The 24,188-nt window shown below is 41.4% G+C and overlaps 1 protein-coding gene across 1 annotated transcript in view; it reads right to left on the bottom strand.

The window, feature by feature from the left end:
* The window catches only part of STK26 (serine/threonine kinase 26), a 62,787-nt gene extending 60,202 nt beyond the window's left edge, over window positions 1-2,585 (bottom strand). The window contains exons 1-2 of the mRNA XM_065900105.1: window positions 2,507-2,585; window positions 2,254-2,404 (exon numbers count right to left, since the gene is read on the bottom strand). Coding sequence (XP_065756177.1) covers window positions 2,254-2,295 — 42 coding nt within the window. The 5' untranslated portion in view covers window positions 2,296-2,404; window positions 2,507-2,585. The remainder of the gene's footprint in view (window positions 1-2,253; window positions 2,405-2,506) is intronic.
* Between the last annotated feature and the right edge of the window lie 21,603 nt (window positions 2,586-24,188).

Genomic DNA, 24,188 nt, shown 5'->3' with positions numbered 1-24,188 from the left:
ACTGCATGCCATCAAATTTATTTTTAGGATACTCCACAATTTTAAAAGTGGAAAACTTTTGTGTTGCACCAAGTGCGTAAGAACCACATATACAAAGAAAATGGAAATAAGAAGTTAAGAATTTACCATTTCATTCAGACAGAGAAAATGACAAATAAATATTCCTCTCCTCTTTTCTAATATTGAGATGATTGCCCTCTCCAAATCAGGGTAGACGAAGTAATCACAACTTTGGGCAGACATAAAGTGAAAAGCAGAATTTATCATTCAAAATATGTGATTCACATTCTAAACCACCTTAATTAAGATTTTAAAATTCAAGAGATAGGGAACTCAGATAATGAAACAAAGCAGGGAGCCATAATAAATACTGAACAGCAAGCAGTTCCTACACCATATAAATCAAATAAAGACAAATCAAATAAGGACCAGAAACCATATAAATCAAATAAAGTCAAGACAAATGAAATAAAGACCAGAAACCATTTTCTCCTCAGCACACAGAGTTCCCCAGAATCACAAACTTGATGAACGGGAGGCACTCCATCTGCTGACGCACGCACGCAGGCAGCGCGTGCACACAATGGAGAGAGAAGTACCGAGACCCTCAGAGACAAACTACACATCCGTAACGTTCTACTCTTCACAGAATGGAAAGGAGAGCACGGTGGGAAAAATTTCGCACTTTCTTCCACATCAGACAGAGCAAAACTGTAGTTAGTAATGCAAATTACTAATTCTCTTGATATAATCAAAGGCAGAACTGAATGAATGGGGTGAGGGGCAGTGGCTGGGGGAAAGAGGGAGGGAAGGAGGGGGGTGGCGTGAGAAGAAGGAAGTTTGAGGCATTTTGTAAAGCTTGAATGGATCAACCTATAAAAAGGCCCTAATATTTCTCATTTCCCTTTTTCTTCCTTTCTTTTTTATTAACTACACAGCGACTTCCTGGGACTCAACCCAGACTTGCCCTATATTTAGCTAAAAGGCCTGGTGCTTAGGAGACACAGGCGTCCTAGGTTAGATATATGTCCGACACAAACGGTCCTTTTGGGGGAAAGTATTTTAAAAATCCCTTTTTTTGTGTGACCATGCATCAAATGTAACCAACTGCTTTTTTAAAAAAATGAATTCCATTAATTAATTAGTAAACTGAGGCCCCAATCCATAGCACTTTGATTTCTACTAGAAACATAAGCTGTTTACTACTCTAAACATTTTTTCTGAACGTAGAAAAAGTTTGCTTTCACATTTTTAGAAGGTAATGAGGCTTAAGTGTTTCTAGTCTCTGACCTATTCATAACTAGGTTGTTTAGGCTGTCTAGCAAAGGAAAAAAAAAAATGTGAACGCTTAAAAGTCAGTAAACTTGGATAACATTTAGTAGATAGCTTGAAATGCACCGATTTAAAAACATAACAGCATAAAAAGTGTGTGGCCATAGCTTATTTCTTCTTCAATAAAATGAAAATATAATGGGAGAGAGCTGGGAAGATGTCGAGTAAAAAGTTGGGTCCCAGGCAAGTAGTCCCTTGTTCAGGACAAAAAGCTTCCTTTAACCGCATTGCAACAGACCTCCTGTGGGAAAGGCAGGGGGCGGGGCGAGGGAGTCATCACCTCCGCTACTCTAACTTAGGACCCTGCATTTCTCACGCCACCCTATGGGCTGGACCAGGTTGGGGGAGCGAGATACAACTTGGCCCTGAAGCAGCAGCACCAAAAGGGGAAAAGAAGTCACCTCGCTCTTTGCTCTACGCATACAGGAAGAGCCCAATTCAAAGCCGCCACCACCGACACCCCGTTGCCTTGCTCCGCCCCAACTTGTGTCGTGTGTGTGTGTGTGTGTGTGTGTGTGTGTGTGTGTGTGTGAGGGGGGAGCACCACTTGCGTTTTACCCCACGAATTCCGAGACACCTCCATCTCTCCCAAGTGAAGTGCTCCCACCTCCAACCCCCAACCGTACCACGCTCAGCCGGCGCAGGTGTCTCGCTCCGGGCTATTTTGTGCACCCCCCCTCGTCCCCCAGCATCCCCACCTCGCCGCGCCCCCAGTCCCTCCGCGCCCGGCCGGCGCAGTGCACCACCTAGCTTACACGCCGGGAAACACTGAGAACGCTCTTCCCGGGTCACCTGGCCGGAGCGCCCGGCCCGGCTTCGGGGAAGCCCTGGGCCGCCTCTCGTCGCCCGTGCCCAGCGCGGAGCGCGCCCCCGGCTCCCGGGCAGTCACGTGGACGGCGGGGGAGGCCCGGGCGTCCTCACCTGCATCCCGGGCACTTGGACCGCCACCGGTGAGTGGGCCATGAAGGCGAAAGCAGCTCCGCGCGGCTTCGGCGGCGGTGGCGCCTTGGGCTCCGACTGGCTCCTCCTCCGGGGGTAGGTCGGCGGCCCTCCCAGGCTTTTCGACCGGGGCCTGGAAGGACACATACGAGTGGGGTTACGGGGCGGGTGGCGCGCGCGGCCCGGGGACGGGAGGTGGGCGGTCCGCGGCGCGGCTCCCCGAGACTCAGTCTACCTTTCTGGCGCCGGCCCGCCGCTGTGGCAGCCGCCTCAGCTGCTGCTCCCCCTACTGAACGCTGGGCACCGTGTGTGGCGGTGGCCGGGACCTGGGCTCGAGTGATGCCGCTCGTCTGCTCCTCGCCGCTTTAGGAAGAGGAGGTGGAGGCGCCCCAGCCACCCGCCTGCTCGCCGGGCCGGGGAGGCGGTTGGGGGCGGTTCCGCCGCTGGCCCTGCCTCCGCCCTGCAGCCGGGCGGTGTCAGGAGAGCTAAGGCTCCGCGCAGGGAAGGGGCTCGGCTGGGGTGGTTGGAGCCCGAGAGGAGGGAGGCTTTCCCGGCCCACGGAGAGGAGAACCCGCGGACAGGGGGGCCTGGAACACGGCTCGGCCTGGAGAGAGAAGGGAAGAGTTCGGGTGACCCTCGGGGTCCGAGGGCGTCCCGGACGCGGCCACGTTGCAGGCAGGCGTGCAAGGGCTCGGGCACACGCGGCCTCTCAGAAGTCTTGAGTTGAAACTTGGCGGGTGTTGGAAGTCCTTCTTGACTCCCCGATCTGGTCGAGGGCGGGGACGCAGAGAGCCGCCGAGTCGGTGGACCCCTGCTCTTTCCCCAGCTTGGGGCCGGGCCACTGGGCGGGTCCGTGACCACTCTCCTCTTTCCGGATTCCCCGCCCCCAGACAGGCTTCAGGTGACTTAGAACTGAGGCTACCCCTACCTATCTCTTGGGCTGTCAGTTGGGGGGTTTGGTGAGGGCGACCAGACTGGGGCTTCTCTTCATCACAAGTTCTGCACATGTAAGAGAGAGAGAAGTTGGAAAACAGATGGTACATCGGCAGAAAAATTAATGAGGAAATAGAGGCATGGGAAATGAGCTTGGGTCATTAGATGGGCGTATTACTGAACTCAGCATACACAGCAGTGGTTTTAGCAACTCCCTGCCTCCACCCCATTTGAAGTTTCACTCCAGCAGGGAGACAGGCTCTTTTGAGAATAACCTAACAATAACAACCGCTATAATAATAATAGCAATTATGGTCATCTCATTATGAAGGAACCTTTGAGAACCCACAAGGGGTTGTAATATGTAATACAAGTGCCAGTTTAAAATGTGGATGGAGTTCCCTAACTTGCAGGTTGTTGTAGGTCTGTACCGAACACAGTGTTGGGACTCCGGCAGACAATAAATGTTTCTCTTGTTCCTTTAGAATCTGTCTCAAAAGATAGCAAATTATTGTTATCAATATAGTTATTGTTAATGGGTGCCATTTTCTTTGTGCCAGGGACCACTAAGTGCTATATATATGTTACCTTATTAAATCTTTACAAGGATCCCCTGAGGTCACATTGCTTTTCTTCCATTTTGCAGAAATGCAGAAAAAGGCTCAGTGAGGTTAAATAATTTGAGCCAAATATCACATAATTAAGAAGTGGTAGGGCTGGGAATTCAAACCCAGGTCCTTCTAACTTTTAAGATCTGCTGTCTTAGCAACTGTCAAGTAGTATACAAAATAGTATTGTTAACTATAAGTCACCATGCCATACATTACATCCCCAGAGCTTAGTAATCTTCTAACTGGAAGTTTGAACCCTTTGACCACCTTCACCTACTTCCCCCATCACCCTCCCCTGGCAACCACCAATCTACTCTCTGTTTCTATAAGTTTGGTATTTATTTAGATTCCTCATATAAGTGAGATCATACAGTATTTGTCTTTCTCTGTCTGCCTTATTTCACTTAGCATAATGCCCTCAAGGTCCAACCATGTTGTCACAAATGGCAGGATTTCCTTTTTTATTGCCAAATAACATTCCATTTCATGTATGTACACCACATTTTCTTTATCCATTCAGATGGCAAAGGATATCATCCTCAAGTCCAGGCCCTCACCACTTCTAAACTGACGATAGGCCACAATCCAGTCTCTATTTCCCACCAGCCCAGTTCACACTTAATGCCAGCTTGACCAGAAACCTGCAGTGCCATCTAAACTTTAATGTCCATAGAAATTCCCTGGGATATTTTTAAACTGAAGATTTTGACTTAGCAAGTTTGGAGTGGCCCAAGATTCTGCATTGCTCTCAATTTCCCAGGTGGTGCATATAGTGCTGATTCTTAGACCACACTTTGAGTAGCAAGGGTCTGAATCAAGCTCCATCATTTAAGGCTCATCTCAAGTCCCACCCCCACTGACTCTTCCTCATTGATCGAAGCCCTCCTTCAAGCTCCTCCTATTGCATGTTGGTGGAAGCAGCACTCACATTGTAGTTCTTTCTTCTTCTTTTTTTTTTTTTTTTGCAGTATGTGGGCCTCTCACTGTTGTGGCCTCTCCCGTTGCGGAGCACAGGCTCCGGACGCGCAGGCCCAGCGGCCATGGCCCACGGGCCCAGCCGCTCCGCAGCATGTGGGATCTTCCCGGACCGGGGCACGAACCCGCGTCCCCCGCATTGGCAGGCGGACTCTCAACCACTGCGCCACCAGGGAAGCCCAGTTCTTTCTTCTTATTTCATGCATTTCATTTGCTTCTCTTATGTAAGAATTATTCAGATAGAATGTCAGCTTTCTGAAGGCAAGATTTTTGTCGGTTTTGTTCATTGCTGTATCCTCAGAGCCTAGAACAGTGTATGGCACATAGGAAGCCCTCAATAGATTTTGTTGAATGAATGGATGGATGGATTTCCTTTGAACTCTTCACTGAGGTTGGCATAGTGCTAGTTGTTATAGTGTTTTATTGATGGCCTGGTTTAACTCCTAGGCACTGCTCTTGCTGAATCTTTAAATTGTTCACTTTACTATATGTTACATCTTTCTTTTTTTTGTCTCCTAAATTATTTTCCATTACTTTAATTTCACAACTACCTAAGAGCAAGTTGTGTAATTTTAATAAATAAGGTAAGCATATCTAAGAAGTGACTTTTCTTGACATGATTCTGGGCCAGAGTTATGTAAACCTGTGGAAGACTGAATGGTAAATTTTGAGACCTGAACTATTGAGAAATTTCCTTAAAAACACTGCTTTTGAGATCTTAGTGAACTTTCTGATCTTTCTTTATGTTTCCTGCTATTAAATAAACTGTTGTTGTTATTATTGATAGAGATCACTTGAGTTTTTATATGGAGTTCCTTGTAGTTTGCTTATGCTTTTTCACGTGTCTATTTCTTAATTTGAACAAAATGACAAGAAATTCAAATATGCTTTTGTTATTCCCCCCAAAAACGACACTTGAATATTTTTACTCCAAAATGTCAGCCTAGAATCTAATAACATATTACAATGTGTTTCCACAGCTTGAGGGGAGACACCACATCTTATGTTCTGAGTAGCTGCATAGAGTGTGACATAGTGTATCAGATCGGATTTGGTACCTGCTTGATTCATACCTGAGTGGGTATGAATACTTAATAACCACATAAATAAAGCAAAATTATATGCAGATTAAGCAAAGTCAGTGAATTCCAAGTTAGACTGTGCCCTTGAACCCAATAAGAGTTACTAATTTAAATTTACAATCTGTGGCTTCGGTTTCCTGACATTTGTCATACCCTCAATATTAAATATTTAACTCTTCCCACATTTATAAATATTTACTGAATGGACTGGGTTCATAGCTAAAGTGTAGGTAGACAGAAATGGCCAAACTTTAATTTAGGCAATAGTGAGGTAATGCATTAGGGCCATGGTTCTCAACCAGGAGCAAATTTGCTTCCTGGAGACATTGTTGGTTGTCATGAATTGGGGGGAAGGGTGCTAGTGGTAGTGGGTAGGGGCCAGAGATGCTGCTAACCATACTCCAATGCACAGGGCTGCCCTCACAACAAAGGATTAGCCTGCCCAACATGTCCATGGTGCCAAGGTTTGAAACACCATGCTCTATACTCTTTGCATTAGGGTTTACTAACCAAGTGACAGACTTTTTTTTTTTAAGTTTTTTTTGATGTGGACCATTTTTTTTTTTAATTTATTTATTTATTTATGGCTGCGTTGGGTCTTCATTGCTGTGCGTGGGTTCTCATTGCGGTGGCTTCTGTTTTTGCGGAGCACGGGCTCTAGGCGCGCAGGCTTCAGTAGCTGTGGTTCCAAGGCTCTAGGGCACAGGCTCAGTAGTTGTGGCGCACGGGCTTAGTTGCTCCGTGGCATGTGGGATCTTCCCAGACCAGGGATCGAACCCATGTCTCCTGCATTGGCAGGCGGATTCTTAACCACTGCGCCACCAGGGAAGCCCTGGACCATTTTTTTTTAACATCTTTATTGGAGTATAATTGCTTTACAGTGGTGTGTTAGTTTCTGCTTTATAACAAAGTGAATCAGCTATACATATACATATATCCCCTCCCTCTTGCATCTCCCTCCCACCCTCCCTATCCCACCCGTCTAGGTGGACACAAAGCTCCAAGCTGATCTCCCACATATCTCACGGCCAAAAAACCAAAACATAAAACAGAACCAATGGATGTGGACCATTTTTAAAGTCTTTACTGAATTTGTTACAATATTGCTTCTGTTTTGGTTTTTTGGCCGCGAGGCATGTGGGATCTTAGCTCCCCAACCAGGGATCGAACCTGCACCCCCTTCATTGGAAGGTGAAGTCTTAGCCACTGGACCGCCAGGGAAGTCCCATAGCAAGGTAACAGACTTAAGAATCCTTGTTCCCTGAAGATTTTAGTTCAATGTGGTGGCTGGGGCTAAAACAAAGAAACGAACAATCCCACAAGATATTGGGCCACATCAAGGGGGTACCAGAAACAAAGCAGTATTTTTATGCCACCTTTGTATAGACCATAGATTATCTTCCCCCAAAGAGTGAATACTACTTAATGAAAAATACTATTGACCAGAAAATAACCTTAAGCAAAATTTAATGATTTGTGTTAAAAAATGTAATCATGGAGCATGTTCTAATGTACTGGGCATTACCTAGGAGCCTTCAAATATGTTACCTCATCGAGATAAATTTGACCTCCTTCTCCACTTTATAAAATTCAAAGGTAGGGTTTCACATTTTAGACTGTCACATTTTGAGACTCATCACTACATTAAAATGTATAAAGTGCATATATGTCTGAAGTGTAAGAGAAGTTGATATAATTATCTGAATTTCTTTCAATTATCTGAATATTTGAAACTAAAGGAAATTATCTGGGTAATTCTAGAACCTCACCATCCAGTGATAGGAATATTTTGATTTAAGGTACTAGACTCTATTGATATTTGGAAATATAACATTCAAAGGTTCTTTTCTTTTCATTTTCTTTTTTTTACAAAAGCATATGTGATACCGTAACTCTCCTCTTTTCTTTACTCTCTGTGGATATCAAATTGGAAAGCACGAAATAATAGTTCTTGCAGATGTTGTAACCTCGCTATTGTTCCAGCAAAGCATCCCAAAGAAAAACATATTGAATCAATTCTTGGTCAAGGAGCATTAAACCTGTGTAATTGCTTAATTCTCCTAAATAACCTTGCACCTTTGGGGGCTCGCACAGTACTCTGCCATAGTATTATTTATAACAAAAACCTAGCATTTAAGACTCAGCACGGCTGAATTTTCTTGCTAGCTTTACTTCCTGACACTACTGAGGGGAGTAGAGCAACGGAGGAGGTGGGTGGAAGCAGATGCTGCTTAAGCGGTTTCCTGCTTAGAACATTTCTTTACATGTACGCTTACTCACTTTGCAATATTTGCATTTAAGTATGAAAAGAATTGAGCTCATTACTTCTTGCCTTCACCAATTGGTTACAGTACTGAGAGGTAGATGTGGCCCGAACAATTTCATTCACATGTAGAGGTAGGAGTCGAAAGATAGCACGAAAAGAAATAACTTCCTGGTTCTAGTTTTGCTGTCTGCCTTAACTCTCACACAATTGCACTGTTGATCTTTAGATGGCTTAGACCCAAGGTGAAGGCCCTCAGAAGCCTGCCGGCACTCACTCACAGTCTCCTCAATGATGACAGACCACTGCTTGCTGTACCATTCATCCTATAATTGAGGTTTGTGTTGCCATAGGGGTACATGAGGAGACTGGGGACTTTGTTAGGAGAGATTCTTTGGGAGACTAGGCTCCTTGTAATGAAGTCAGGTAACTTCTTTGTATTCTCCAGAGTGCAGTTTTTAGTCACAGGAGAAACATTCATGTGTTACCATGAAATGATGCTAGACAACCAATTTGGGTGATACTTTTCCCCTCAGAATTAACTTTTTTACATGTGTTGAATTGACCACTTGTTCTTTAATTTGTACGTTTCTCAAGAAACAGTTCTAGTCTAAGGTGGCAGTTAAAAACAGGAAAAACAAACTGGCAGTTGAGACCGAATAGGAAGTGACTATGCCATCAGCTCACACTGAGGAAAAGGAAGTTGTTGCCAGGACCTCTAAGAAAGGCAGTTGTGTAAAATTACCCTTCAACTTGCTTGCTGAGGTTCTGTCACCCTGTGGTAAAAGCTCCCGTAGTTTTGTTACATCTGTACTCAAGAGAACATGAACAGAACTGGAGAATAGCAGGCAGCCCTTGCAGGACTGTTATCAGGGACTACCAGAAGTTTCTGGGGCAGAAACTCAACATTGTAGACAAGCAGAGCTCCCTCTCTACTCATTTTTTTTTCTGTGCCAAATAGATATTTTAAGATTAGTTAAAATTCAGTATGTTCCACCGTGAGGCCCACTAGAAGGGTCCAACTATAGACTGCAACAGGGGATTTTTGCTGAGAAATCGAAGGCAGAACGTTTTTTTATACTTTTACCTGGACCCCAGAGCCAGGCTAGGCCACACCACCTTTCCCTTTTTCCTTTAGTTTCTCTTCCCTTCTTTGCTTTCTCACATATTTCTCGAGCACAGTGCCAGGAATTGTGCTTAAGTGCTGGGAATATAAAGAAATGCAAGGAGTTTTCTTTCTTGCAAAAAACACAATACAAAAACAAGAATCACTCAGTAACCTTTAAAAATTGTATAAAATTTTAAAAAATAAATAAAACATAAGGAGCACTCAAAGTGATGTATAATGATAGTAGCAATACAATTTTTTAAAATGTTACAGCAACTGGCACCAGAGAGCAGTTCATTTTACCTGCGTAGATCCTGGAAGGCTTCACAAAGAAGGTGATATTTGAGCTACACCTTGAAAAATGGGTAGAGAATCGGGAAAAGGGAGTGGAGAAGAAAGGGGATTCCACATAGAAGGAACAGCATGAGCAAATGCCTAAGCGAGGCGTGTGTATTCCCATCACCTGATGGCCTGGTTAAAATACAGATCCTGTGCTCCATTTGGACAGATTCTGATTTTGAAGGTTTCAGATGAAGAAAGGGCATTTGTATTTTATTTTTTAAAAAAAAACACTCCCCAGGTGATTATGATGCGTCCTCTTGGTTATGAACCACTAACTTAGAGGAATGACAAGCTTTCTTTGAGGACGAGCTGGTAGTTTGGTCTAACAGGCTGAGGCCTGTTACATGAGGCATTCCCAGCAATGAAGTTGGAAGGAGGAATGGGGGACAGACTGTGAGGCTTCTCTGCCATGCTAAAGACTTTGGACTTGATCCCATAGGCTCCCAGGAGTACTGAGTGGTTTTAAGGAAGAGGGAATTTGCTCCAGATTTGTATTTTTTTAAAAAACTCTCTATTTAGTACATAAAAGACAGATTGGATATGGGAGAGACTGGAAGCAGAGGGAGCTATTAAGATGCTATTAGGAGGCCATTGTAAAAGTACAAGAGAATTGAACTAAATTAATGGCTGTAGAATAAAATACCTAAGAATAAACCTACCTAAGGAGACAAAAGACCTGTATGCAGAAAACTATAAGACACTGAAAGAAATTAAAGATGATACAAACAGATGGAGAGATATACCATGTTCTTGGATTGGAAGAATCAACATTGTGAAAATGACTATACTACCCAAAGCAATCTACAGATTCAATGCAATCCCAGTCAAATTACAAATGACATTTTTCACAGAACTAGAACAAAAAATTTCACAATTTGTATGGAAACACAAAAGACCACGAATAGTCAAAGCAATCTTGAGAAAGAAAAACGGAGCTGGAGGAATCAGGCTCCCAGACTTCAGACTATACTACAAAGCTACAGTAATCAAGACAGTGTGGTACTGGCACAAAAACAGGAATATAGATCAATGGAACAGGATAGAAAGGCCAGAGATAAACCCATGCACCTATGGTCAACTAATCTATGACAAAGGAGGCAAGGGTATACAATCGAGAAAAGACAGCCTCTTCAATAAGTGGTGCTGGGAAAACTGGACAGCTACATGTAAAAGAATGAAATTGGAACACTTCCTAACACCATACACAAAAATACACTCAAAATGGATTAAAGACCTAAATGTAAGGCCAGACACTATCAAACTCTTAGAGGAAGACATAGGCAGAACACTCTATGACATAAATCACAGCAAAATCCTTTTTGACCCACCTCCCTCCTAGAGAAATGGAAATAAAAACAAAAATAAGCAAATGGGACCTAATGAAACTTCAAAGCTTTTGCACAGCAAAGGAAACCATAAACAAGATCAAAAGACAACCCTCAGAATGGGAGAAAATAGTTGCAAACAAAGCAACTGACAAAGGATTAATCTCCAAAATATACAAGCAGCTCTTACAGCTCAATATCAAAAAAACAAACAACCCAATCCAAACATGGGCAGAAGATCTAAATAGACATTTCTCCAAAGAAGATATACAGATTGCCAACAAACACGTGAAAGGATGCTCAACATCACTAATTATTAGAGAAATTCAAATCAAAACTACAATTAGGTATCACCTCACACCAGTCAGAATGGCCATCATCAAAAAATCTACAAACAGTAAATGCTGGAGCGGGTGTGGAGAAAAGGGAACCCTCTTGCACTGTTGGTGGGAGTGTAAATTGATACAGCCATTATGGAGAAAAGTATGCAGGTTCCTTAAAAAACTAAAAATAGAACTATCATATGACCCAGCAATCCCACTACTGGGCATATACCCTGAGAAAACCATAATTCAAAAAGAGCCATGGGGCTTCCCTGGTGGCACAGTGGTTGAGAGTCCACCTGCCAATGCAGGGGACACGGGTTCGTGCCCCGATCTGGGAGGATCCCTCATGCCGCGGAGCGGCTAGGCCCGTGAGCCATGGCTGCTGACCCTGCACGTCCAGAGCCTATGCTCCGCAACGGGAGAGGCCACAACAGTGAGAGGCCCGCGTACCACAAAAAAAAAAAAAAAAAAAAAAAAAGCCATGTACCAGAATGTTCATTGCAGTACTATTTACAATAGCCAGGACATGGAAGCAGCCTAAGTGTCCATCAACAGATGAATGGATAAAGAAGATGTGGCACATATATACAATGGAATATTACTCAGCTATAAAAAGAAATGAAATTGAGTTACTTGTAGTGAAGTGGATGGACCTAGAGTCTGTCATGCAGAGTGAAGTAAGTCAGAAAGAGAAAAACAAATACCATATGTTGACACATGTATATGAAGTCTGAAAACAAACAAACAAAAAAAGGTTCTGATGAGCCTGGGGCAGAACAGGAATAAACATGCAGACGTAGCAAATGGACTTGAGGACACGGGGAGGGGGATGGGTAAGCTGGGACGAAGTGAGAGAGTAGCATGGACATATATACACTACCAAACGTAAAATAGATAGCTAGTGGGAAGCAGCTGCATAGCACAGGGAGATCAGCTCAGTGCTTTGTGTCCACCTAGAGGGGTGGGAGGGAGACGCAAGAGGGAGGGGATATGGGGATATATGTGTATGTATAGCTGATTCACTTTGTTATACAGCAGAAACTAACACACCATCGTAAAGCAATTATACTCCAATAAAGATGTTAAAAAAATTGTATGAAAGGAATTCTGGCTAAGGACAAAGTTGTTAATAAAAGAGTCATCTTTTGTAATTTAAACAACTCTGAAATTCAAAAATAAAAATAAGAATTATGGGGAGAAAAAGAGAAGCACATGTGATCAACAACAGTTTTTATCATATTCTGTATTATATTATTATGATGTACAAATCAATAACTTAATTAAACATTGATACAATTAAATTTTTTAAATAAATTAATTAATTAATGGCTGTGAGAATGAAGAGGAAGGGATAGATTCCAGAAATAATTTGGAGGTGAAATAAACAGCATTCAATTGATTGGATGTGGACAGGACCAGAGGGAGAGGTTTAAAATGCCAGAGACATCTAGCTTAGAGAACTGGGTAAGCGTTGATGCCTGGAACTGAGCCAGGGCATACAGAAGGAGGACCAGGTTTTGGGGAAAGATAAGGAGTTTAGTTTGGATACACTGAGTTTGAGGTGCCTGTATGACATTTAAGTGGAGATGTCTAGAAGGCAGTTGAAAGTAACAAGAGGTCAGATTGCAAATACACATCTGAGAATTGCAAAGAGAAATGCTTTGTAATCTCATGGCGAGGTGTCAATAGAGGGCATAAAAAATAGAAATCAGGTTGGACCCATTCACCTCCTATTTAGAAAATCACTTCTTGAATAATTTTTCTATGTTTTGGTCCGGTTAAATGCTGCCTGTGCCTACTGACATTATATCTATCTCAAAAAGTATACTATTTTCTTCAGAGTAATGATTGTTAATCTCATGTCTATAAAATGGTATTACTAAATATTTCTGCTGTGTCCCTGCATGCGTAGATTGCCTTTTGAATGCATGATAATGACAGTAAAGAAAGGAATGGAGCAAAGGACAGAAATGATGTGAAGAGATCTGAATGCTATATTGCCAGGTTTTCTGGGATGGTTTTCTTGCATGCAACTGTAAAATAGATTATTGTGCGCCAGAACGGCTTGTATTATATTTCCCCTCCTACACTCAAAAGAAAATGAGGTGGGAGATGACATGCATGCCTGGTTTCATGAGGCCAAGTCAGTGTCTTCTACAATAGAAAGAAAAACAGGAACAATTTATTGCAATCTAAAGCACAGATTACTGGCAAAGTCATGATGTTTGCCTGCTGTGAAAGTGCACAGCAACCTTAGTTAATACTGCTTCAATTTTTCAGAATCATTCATGCCGTTCTGGTTCTTCCATTCTTTCTGTGCTATTGACCTTTTATGAAACTTCACACATCCCTATAGTTTACCATATGTGAAGGTAGGCATTCAAGTGGCTAAATGCCAACTTGAAATTCACATAGATAAATCATGCTTTTCATATAAATTGTGAAAATAGTGGTAGACATTTACAATCTGAGATCATGAAAGCAGATACAAACAGAGTATATTTTAAATGTTTTGTACAATGCGTTTTATTATGTGTTTGGGTTTTTCTCAGGTGTTACAAGAAACTGAAATATACCAGCTCTTAAATTTTAAAGTAACTTTTGCATCTGACAATATACAGATTCCTGCTGTGCAAATATAGAGAAATGAGTGCTTACTATGTTGTGAAGGATGGATTTAGTTCATGAAACATATACTATAAAGAGATTATTTTCTTCTTTTTTTGCCAGACTCTCAAAGCATAAAAAGGTTATTGCTGTATGGAAAGGTCACTTGTATGAACAATGACAAAAGAAACTGTGTCCGGGTTGTAAAATGCTGGGTTGTTGAATATGTTTCCTACTAGAAAAAAAAATAAAGTAAGGTAATCAATGTGAGAATTCATAACAATACACTTCAATATCACTCTTCTACTTTGGCTCTGCACATAGTAAATTAGGTATAAAGTAGTTCTTTCATTGTCCTTTTTAAAGCAAGAAGCTCAAGCCAAAGTCATATTAATGTAAATTGAGGAATTAAAGCTATTATTTATATAGTGCTTACTATTATTTATATAGTGTCAGGCATGGTTGCAAATTATATATACACCCACGTAATCCTCAGCATGACTCCATGAGCTAGGTACTACTATCATAATGTCGTTCCCATTTTACAGTTGATGACACTGAGGCACAGAGAGATTAAGTAACTCATCCAAGGTAGGGCTGGCAGATAAAGTTCAGGATGCCCAGTTAAATTTTAATTTTAATAAGCAACGAATAATTCTACATGAGACATGTACTTAAAAAATATTATTTTCTGAAATTCGAATTCAACTGGCTGTCCTGCTTTTTTATTTGCTAAATTTGACAACCCTAGCAGCCAAGGTCATATAGTTATTAAGGAGTGGAGCCAGAATTTGAACCCAGGGAGTGTGACATCAGAATTCATGCTCTTAACCACTATGCTTTTACTGGTTATAAGGAATGCAGGGTAGAGTGCTTTATTATCTATATGAGGAATATTGAAAAATATCATGACTCATGAATACCTCACGGGCAGGATCATAGATTTATAAGTTTGAATTTATTTCAATTTACTCTAATTGTTACTATTATTTGGGCACAGTATTTATAGTGAGAATTTTTGTTCTAAAACTAATAAAACCTATAACATTTTTGAACTAATTTTTTCTTCAGTGCTCTCAAGGAGAGAGACTAAAGAAAAAGTGTGATTCAGTGTGGTGTGTGGAATTAACTGATCAGTACTGTTATTCAAAACACCTTACTCTTCCTTCAGAAAGCAGCTTCGTGTTGTTTAAGAGTAAGAGCTTTTTAAAAGAAAAATATGTGATATATTTACTCACACCATTTTCTTCTCTCTTCTTTTGATATTTTTACTCTAGAATAGATAAAGGCGCATCAACTTTTTGTAAGGTAATGCAATTTAATGGAAAAAACCTGGGCTTTGGAGACAGACAGACCTTATTGGCTGTGCAAACCTGATGTCTGAGCCTCATTTTCCTCATCTAGGAAACAGGGATTATTAATGCCTCTTTCAAGTGGTGATGATGAGGCTTAAATGAGATAATGAACATACACCGCTCTAATGTGGTATCTGATACAGAATTAACACTTTACAAATAGTGGTAGTTCCTTTCCCCTGTACCTCTGCCTCTTCCCCTGAGCCTCCACTACTGTCAGCAACCCTCATGAATCTTTGAAAATCTTCTGCTTATTTATGAAAGCATTTTGACTTGCCCAGAGGTTACATAGCAATCAGGGGTAGAGTCAGGTGGAATCCAGAGTGCGTAAAATGTTTTTCTTCTTTTTGTGATTTGTTTGAATCCCTAAAATGTTTAGTTTAGAACAGAAGACTGCAGTGTGATTTCTCCTCTTAGAAATCCGTTGTGAGGATTTTGGAGGTGCTCTTTTTCCCCCCTACATTGAGAATGTTCTTAGAGTTTCAGAGTGGGGTTTATATACTTCAGTTTCATGGGAAAAGTCACCATGGACATCTCTGAGGGACACAGAGAGGCACAAAAAGAAATGGCAAGAGCAGGGAAATGATGTCATTAAAGCATTTTCCTGTGTATACATGTGTACACTCGCATGTGTGTTGAAGCACGAGGTGGTGATGTGTGATGAGGGAAAATACAAAAGTTACTATAATAAGATCAGATGCAGTTATGGTCAAATACAAAGTCATTATAATATTGAAAAAAAATCAATTCGGGAAGGTGCTATACAGTGTACTAAGTAAGAACATGGACTGTGGAGCCAGACTACTGAGGTTCAAATCCCAGTCTTGTTTACATACTAGCTCTGTGATCTTCAGCAAGGTGTTTAGTTTTCTGTGCCTCAGTCTCCTCATCTGTCAAATTTGGGTAATAAAAATACCTATCTAATCGAGTTTACTTAAGACCTTAAATATGTGCTATTTTTCCTTTAAACTTTTATTGAAGTATGCCATACATACAGAAAGCTGCACAGATCATGTGCTGAACAGCTCAATGAAATTCCACAAAATTAACACAGTCATGTATCTGTCACCCAGATCAAGAAACAGAACGCTACCCACACCCCAGAAGTCTTCTTGATGCCCTCATCCAGTCGATACCTCCTCCAGCCCAAATGTGTCCATCTCCGTGTCTTCAAACCCTGTGGATTCATATTTTCTACCTTTGAACTTTAAATGAGGATCTATGTGATGTGCTTAGAACAGTGCCTGGCACATAGTAAACACAATATAAGCTTTCCAAAGTGATTTAAACCATAACAAGAAAGAAGGTATGTTTTGGGGGTAGAATTCTTAATAGGAATAAGGAAATCAAAAGCAAACTTGTGAGCTAAAGGAAATGGCAAAGTTAAATATAACAAGCTTCTTTAAAAAATATTAGAGTTCTGGAAAACATTTTGTTTCTATAAATTATATCTATTGTGTATTCCATGGTAAGAAAAATACATTCCATTTGAGACATCAGAGAAAACATATGCCCAAACATTTTAACACAATCCAGAATAAGATTTTTATTCAAATTGTTAAAAGATTAATAAATGAAAAACGAGTTTGGCAGAAGCCTTTTCGGGCCTCAGCGTCCTCATTGTAAAATGAAGACAATTGGTCCATCTCTAAGGTTCTTTCCAGCACTGACATTTAATGATTATATTTTAAAATTTTCTTAAAAAGCAAAATCTGGAAATCTCCGAGCCATTGTTTTATAGACAAATAATAAACCTAGAGTCACAGTTAAACATCACCTTTCAGAAGAAAGGCAGCAGGGTTTCTATGAGAGAAAATCATGTCTGATTAATCTATTAGCACTCAAGAGAGTAAATAACGTATGGACAAGGAGAAACCAGGGGATAGGATCTACACAGACTTTTTAAAAATCTTTTGACAGGCTTCCATACTGTTGACATTTTTGTTGTTGTTAAATGAGTCCCTATGGGACTTGGGGAAACATTTTGCCATGGAAGGCGAGCTAACTTACAGAATGAAATGGAGAATAGGAAAAAGTGGGTGCTTCTCTGGATGGAGAAGCGTCAGCATTAAGATTCCCATGGTCCCAGGCTTATTTAAATGTTATAAGTCGTGTAAAATAAGGTGTACACAGTGGTATTTCTGTGTTTGTAGCTGGCACTAAGCTCTTCTCAGTAGTGAAGTGGTAAGCCAACATAGGATAAATTGCAGGAAAATCTCTCAAAATTGGGGGAGTAAGAAAAAGAAACAATAGATTACTTCAGCAAGGTAAAGCATTTATAGAAAAAAATTCCTAACTATACAATTCGAATAATAAGATCTGTTGTTACTTGTGGCTCTGGAAAGAGACCCAGGAGTTGTAGATATTTCTAGAACAATTTCAGCTGACTGTGCCATTTTGGCTGGAAAGGTCAACAAAATGCTGTGTGTCAATAGAAAACAGACTAGAAACAGAATAACACATTATCCTATTTTTGAAAAAAAAATTTAAACCTTCTACAGCCACATCTGGAGCAGAATATTTAATTCTGGGGGTTTTAATTTAAGAAAGGCAAAATGTACCTCAAGGTGGTATAGAGATGGGCAGCAAGAATGAAGGAGTGAGAAGGAGCTGTACTGAGACAGACTCAGTGTTAGGATTCTTTAACCCAAAAGGATGAAGATAGAGGCAACGGCCAAAGTTCACTAATAGTGCTTATTTAGTACTCACTATGTACCTGGCACAGGTCTTAGCACTTGACGTTTACTGAATCATTCAATACCTATTAACCCTATAACGTAGGTCCCACTATTATCCTCATTATAAAAGCATCATGAAGGATATGTACAGAGTAAATAGTGATCAAAGCTATTCACTGGCTAAAGCTCAGCACAGACCTTAAACCTCAAAAGAGTCAAATCCAAGACAAGCAAAAGGAAGTGAGACTTTACACAGTGGGCAGTAAAACCTAGGGAACTCACCACCTAAAGCAACAGTACAAGTTGAGCTGAAAAGAGATTCCAAGAAGGATTTAGACTATATTTATAGAAGATAAAACCAAAATAGCTTATGAAGAGAATCTTGTGAAATGTCCTTAAGCTTTGAGGTTGTCATAAATGAGGACAGCCACACCCTCTCTCCTACTGCCAACGTGTGTCTGAATCCCCCTGTACAAATTCTGGGCTGGATGGGCCAGAAATTTGGCCAAGTGTGGCTTTTCCTTTTAATTATGATGTAAGTAGGGGAATGGTACATGAATTCCCTGCGGGTATTTCAAGATGGTTGTAATTTATACTATACTTGAATGTTTTCATTGATAACTTAAACTACACATAATCCTATTTTAAGCAAAGCTTTGCCCTGTAGAAATGGATCTTTTTCAAAAAATTATGTGCAGAAGAATGAATTGCCACACAGGAGCAGGTAGAGGGTTTTTGCTTTAATATCCACCCTCTAGTCAGTGTTTATTTTGGGTTATTTCATGCCCATATATCTTAAAGATATTACATTTCAGAGAAAATACATTGCATACAAGGAAAAACAAAAAAATAGCTGAAAAGTATATCCCTGTGTAAAAACCCTCCCATGAAAACTTACATAGTACCTTCTCTGTCACATCAGTCCTCATGAAACTCAAGCACAGACCCATCCAGTGTTGCTGAGGGCTTCTTCGGTCTTGTTGGTATAACACTGCTAGACTCCACAGAATACACCAACGTTCTCCCTTGGCTTGCTGACCTCTACCTTTTTGAAACACTGTGTGTGCGCCGGGCATACCATGAAAAAGAAACAGAGAAGAAAGTCTAGGAGTGAATGTGTAGTTCACAGAGAACTAACCTTATCTGTGGGAAGGAAGTATGAAAAGAAAAATGAAAAAATATTGGAAAGCTGAGAAACAGAGGAAGGTGAAAGGGACAAATGAAAAGATAGCATTGTTCTGAAGTATATTATACAATTAAAAATTGTTTGGGGAGTTCCCTGGTGGCCTAGTAGTTAGGATTCCAGGCTTTCACTGTTGTCGCCCAGGTTCAACCCCTGGTCGGGAAACTGAGATCCTGCAAGCCACGCAATGCGGCCAACAACAAAAATAATAAAAATTTAAAATTTCTTTAAAAAATAGTTTAAAAGAGAGATAGGACTAAATGTGGATCTAAATGGTAACATGGATAATTGGGCCATAAGCAAAATGGCGAAGCTGACCAACCCCTTGAGCTATTCTACTTCTCATAGCAGAGGCTCTGTGCTCTCCTCACTCCCCTCACCCTGACCCTGTGTGCTCTGGCTGCCCAAAGCTCATTTCGACAGCTAGCGGCTAAGCCAGTACTTCCCCAGGCAGTGCCCCGGTGCTAGGCCACTCTCACCTCTCTTGGTCAAAATGAATCTGTGTTCTGCCCATTTTGTTACCCTAGCTTGAGAACATTTTCAGCTTCATAGAGAATACTTATTAAATGCAGCTCTCTCTTTACTTCTAGTTGCAAGCAGAGATATTTTGGGAGCAGAGGCCTCCTGACACCCTCAAATATCTGGTGGAAAGCCAACAGTTTTTGTCTAAATCAGGTAACCACAGTGACCTTACGTTTCCTCATCTGTAGAATGGAGCTAATAATACCCTTCCTTTCTATTACAATTGACAACACTCTGACACACATTTACCTGTTTGGTCCTCAAAGCCACCCTGTGAGGTAAGGATTATTTCTCCATCTTACAGACAAGGGAACTGAAGCTCAGTGAGGCTAAGTAACCTGTCCTGGGATAATATGTGAAAGGGCTAGTGCGGGAGGAGAGAAGTCAGCTAGCCAAGACAGTGAGTTGATATGCGATGATAAAGCCGGTGATGCCTGGTGCAGGAGCCACGTAGCTGTGCGGAGGCAGTATGGAATCAACGGTGTATGTATGGACTTTGGAGTCACAGATACCTAGGTATGAATCCTGGCCCTGCCTCATTTTACCTGGCATCCCTTGGGCAGGTCACCTTCTCTGAGGCTACATTTCCTCATTTGGAAGATGTAGATAATAATGCTTCCCTTATGGACCTGTTGTGAGGATAAGGTGAAACGCTGAGTGTAATGTACCTAGTACACTGCAAGGCACAGGAGAAACCTGCAAAACATCTGCAAGCTTCTGGAATCATTAGTGGTAGTAATACTTGGTGAGTGTGCTAACCCAGAACATGAAGTCCACTGGCCCAAAGGTAGAGTTAGCCACTAGTAAGCAGGCTATCAGCAAACAGAACCAAACATGGTTGGCACAAGGAAAGAAAAAGGAGACTGGTCAAGGCTACCTAGGACTAGGTTGCAGTTTCCTTAGAACAGTGGTTCCCAAACTTGAACCTGTACTAGAATTACAGGGCTCATTAAATGACAGATGGCTGGGCCTTACTCCCAGAGTGTCTGATTCAGAAGTTGAGGATGGGGCCTGAGAATCTGTATTTATAATGAGTTCCCTGATATTGGCAGCCCACTTTGAGAATCATTGTCAGAGAATAAAGAATCCTGTCCAGTTCTAGGCATCAGAGTCTCCTTGCTTTTGTCTCCTCTTTCTATCTTAATAAAAATTGACCTGAAAAATGCCAACCTGGTTCTGGTAGAACAAAGGGAATTGCCCGTAACTGGTCCAGGGGAGCTTAGGCAATTAAAGGACTGCTGGAAACCAGGGATGGTAGTGGCAATGACTGCCCCAGTTAGAGGATGGGGAGAAGTCTTACAGCAGAATAAAGGTCAAAACTCAGATGAGAAAGAATCAGAGACAGCTGTGATTACTGAGCCCTTCCCAGCTTGGATTTCCTTCACAAGCTTTTTCTTGCCTAAGCTTTTTATCCCTTTTGTAACTACAACTGTATTGGGGGTAATGGGAGAAAGATTCACTGTATTTTCTTTATGCACTTTTCCTACTCCCTTGTTTTATTCTTTGTCAACCACAAGGCTAATGTGAACTTGGAGAGCCTAGAGCAGCATGCACAGATTATGGCAGCCAGAGCAAAAAGTTTAACAAAATTAGACATGTCTCTTGAAGTAAAGTACGTGCTATGCGCTCTGTATCATGTTACGGCAAATTTGAAAACCAAGGGCTGTGTTCCAAGTCACCGCCTGGCAGCTGTCAGTAACAAAGCCTCTGCTACCTGTTAAAGACAGTTAATGAAGCAGTCTGTATTTATAAATTAGAGGATTTGTCTTTGAAAATAGTAACCTAATAGAATGAGAAAGATAGATAGCCTTGGATTTAGACTTCTGGATTAGAAATGTGTCCCATGTATTTCCAGAAGGTGAAAGAACTTGTGCTCTTACATATTGAGAATATTTATATTTCTACTGCAAATCTTAGGAAAATGAAACACGAATAGGAACCTCTGCTGTAATTCTAAGAATGTTAAGTTTCTTCAGCTCTTGACACAGAGATACTTTGGACTAGGGATTCCATATACGGTGTCTGGGCCTGTTCAGTGCCTTCAGCTATCAGGTATTTGCCTGTACCAACCTACCCATATTACATGAAAACAGGCCTTGCTCATTCTTTCAGAATTCATGGCTTCTGTCCTGAACCATTCACCCCAGCTTATCTCACACTCATTCCTACCTCTTCCTCAGTCTGCTCTAATGTCTGATCTCGTGACTCATTTTTCCTCTTACCGCCTTACCTCACCCTAGGACCTGGCACTTGGTGTACTTCTCCAACTTGAACCTTTTTGCAGTCCTCTTTGGCCAGCAATCAGATTCCCCACTTGACTAGACTTCTGTTGGCATCGATGTATGAGTGCCGCATGGGGACCAACCCATTCCCTGGGACTTTTATCCAGGTCCCCATGAAAGGTAACCCTGCCCCATACACCACATCCTGGGAACAGAACTCAGATTTGAGAGATTTGTGACTCCTTGATACTGCTCTCAGAAGGAACAGAAAACAAATGGAAAGAATTTGATTGCCCAATCACTAGGTACAGAAGAGTCAACTGAATTTCTCTATTATGTACATAAGGAAGAAAAATGATGGTTTATAGTATGTACTGTTTAGTAGTTCTGAATTCTTAATTGTGAAGAATTACTATTTTTTCCCTTTCTTCATACTCACCTCCCCCCAACAGCCCACCCATTGATTGATCGCCAAAACTTTTCTTTTTTCTTTGTACCCCTGTTGAAAATCATTTAACCATATATGCAAGGGTTTGTTTCTAGACTCTCTATTCTGTCCCATTGGTCTGTATGTCTGTCCTTATGCCAGTATCACATTGTTTTGATTACTGTAGCTTTGTAGTAAGTTTTGAAATCAGGAAGAATGAGTCCTCCAACTTAGTTCTCTTTCAAGATTGTTTTTGCTGTTTGGGATTCCTTGAGATTCCATATGAATTTGAGGATAGATTTTTCTATTTGTGCAAAGAACACCATTGAGATTTTGATAGGGATTGCACTGAATCTGTAGATCATTTTGGGTAGTATTGGCATCCTAACAATATTAAGTCTCCCAATTCATGAGCATGGGATGTCTTTTTTTTTTTTAACATCTTTATTGGAGTATAATTGCTTTACAATGGTGTGTTAGTTTCTGCTTTACAACAAAATGAATCAGTTATATATATATACATATGTTCCCATATCTCTTCCCTCCTGTGTCTCCCTCCCTCCCACCCTCCCTATCCCACCCCTCCAGGCGGTCACAAAGCACCGAGCTGATCTCCCTGTGCTATGCGGCTGCTTCCCACTAGCTATCTACCTTACGTTTGGTAGTGTATATATGTCCATGCCTCTCTCTTGCTTTGTCACAGCTTACCCTTCCCCCTCCCCATATCCTCAAGTCCATTCTCTAGTAAGTCTGTGTCTTTATTCCTGTTTTACCCCTAGGTTCTTCATGACATTTTTTTTCTTAAATTCCGTATATATGTGTTAGCATACGGTATTTGTCTCTCTCTTTCTGACTTACTTCACTCTGTATGACAGACTCTAGGTCTATCCACCTCATTACAAATAGCTCAATTTCGTTTCTTTTTATGGCTGAGTAATATTCCACTGTATATATGTGCCACATCTTCTCTATCCATTGCATTACGTGAGCCTCTTACTGTTGCGGCCTCTCCGGTTGCGGAGCACAGGCTCCGGACGCGCAGGCCCAGCGGCCATGGCTTGTGGGCCCAGCCGCTCCGCAGCATGTGGCATCCTCCCGGACCGGGGCACGAACCTGCCCCCTGCATCGACAGGCGGACTCTCAACCACTGCACCACCAGGGAAGCCCGCCAAAACTTATTACTTCTGTTCTCCATAATGTCTCTTGAATCCATCATCTCCTGCCTGAGCTATTTGTGATAGTATCCTAATAACTGGTCTCCCTGTGGCCAGTGTCTCTTTCTCCCCTGGTCCTACTCTCCCAAGCCCCTCATCCCCTGCCAATCCATTCTCCACACTTCCGCCAAACTAATCTTTCTAAAACATAGATCTGATCCTGTTACTCCTCTTCTTAACATTTTCATTCCCATATGTGTATCTGGTTGTTATTGTATACATATGATTCTGGGTTTCTAGAAGATAGACTCTTCCAATTAGGACAATAATATTGATCTACCATGTATTGAGCTTTAGAGTGTTTTCACAACTACTACATAATTTTTGAAAATTAATCCTATGACTTTAGTATTATTTAGTATTGTTTTATCTCTATATTTGAGGAGAGAGTATAACTTTTATATTTAGTGAATGGTCCACAGTATGCAGTGGATATATTAAAAATTAAATATGTACTGGATCTATTTGGCTAAGTGAGTAGATTAGGTACTCTTAAAGAAAAGTCAAACTTTCAGTTCCAGAGAATGAATTTGCTAAATCTTATTCGGATGCTGGCAAATCTCAGTTGTTTAGAGCATGTAATTACTGAGGTCAAAGTTGGTGGTTCAATTCCCATTTGTTTAAGTTAGTCTCATTCAGTTTCATGGACATAGTCTGTAACCCTAACCTCAGCCAGCTATTTCACAATTGCAGGTCCCAATGGAACATGGGTAACAGAATATGGATAACTCTACAGCATGACTC

This window comes from Phocoena phocoena, chromosome X (genome assembly GCF_963924675.1).
Source record: "Phocoena phocoena chromosome X, mPhoPho1.1, whole genome shotgun sequence".
NCBI lineage: Eukaryota > Metazoa > Chordata > Mammalia > Artiodactyla > Phocoenidae > Phocoena > Phocoena phocoena.
The sequence above is the reverse complement of the archived record's forward strand: the minus strand, read 5'-3'. Positions and strand labels throughout refer to the sequence as shown.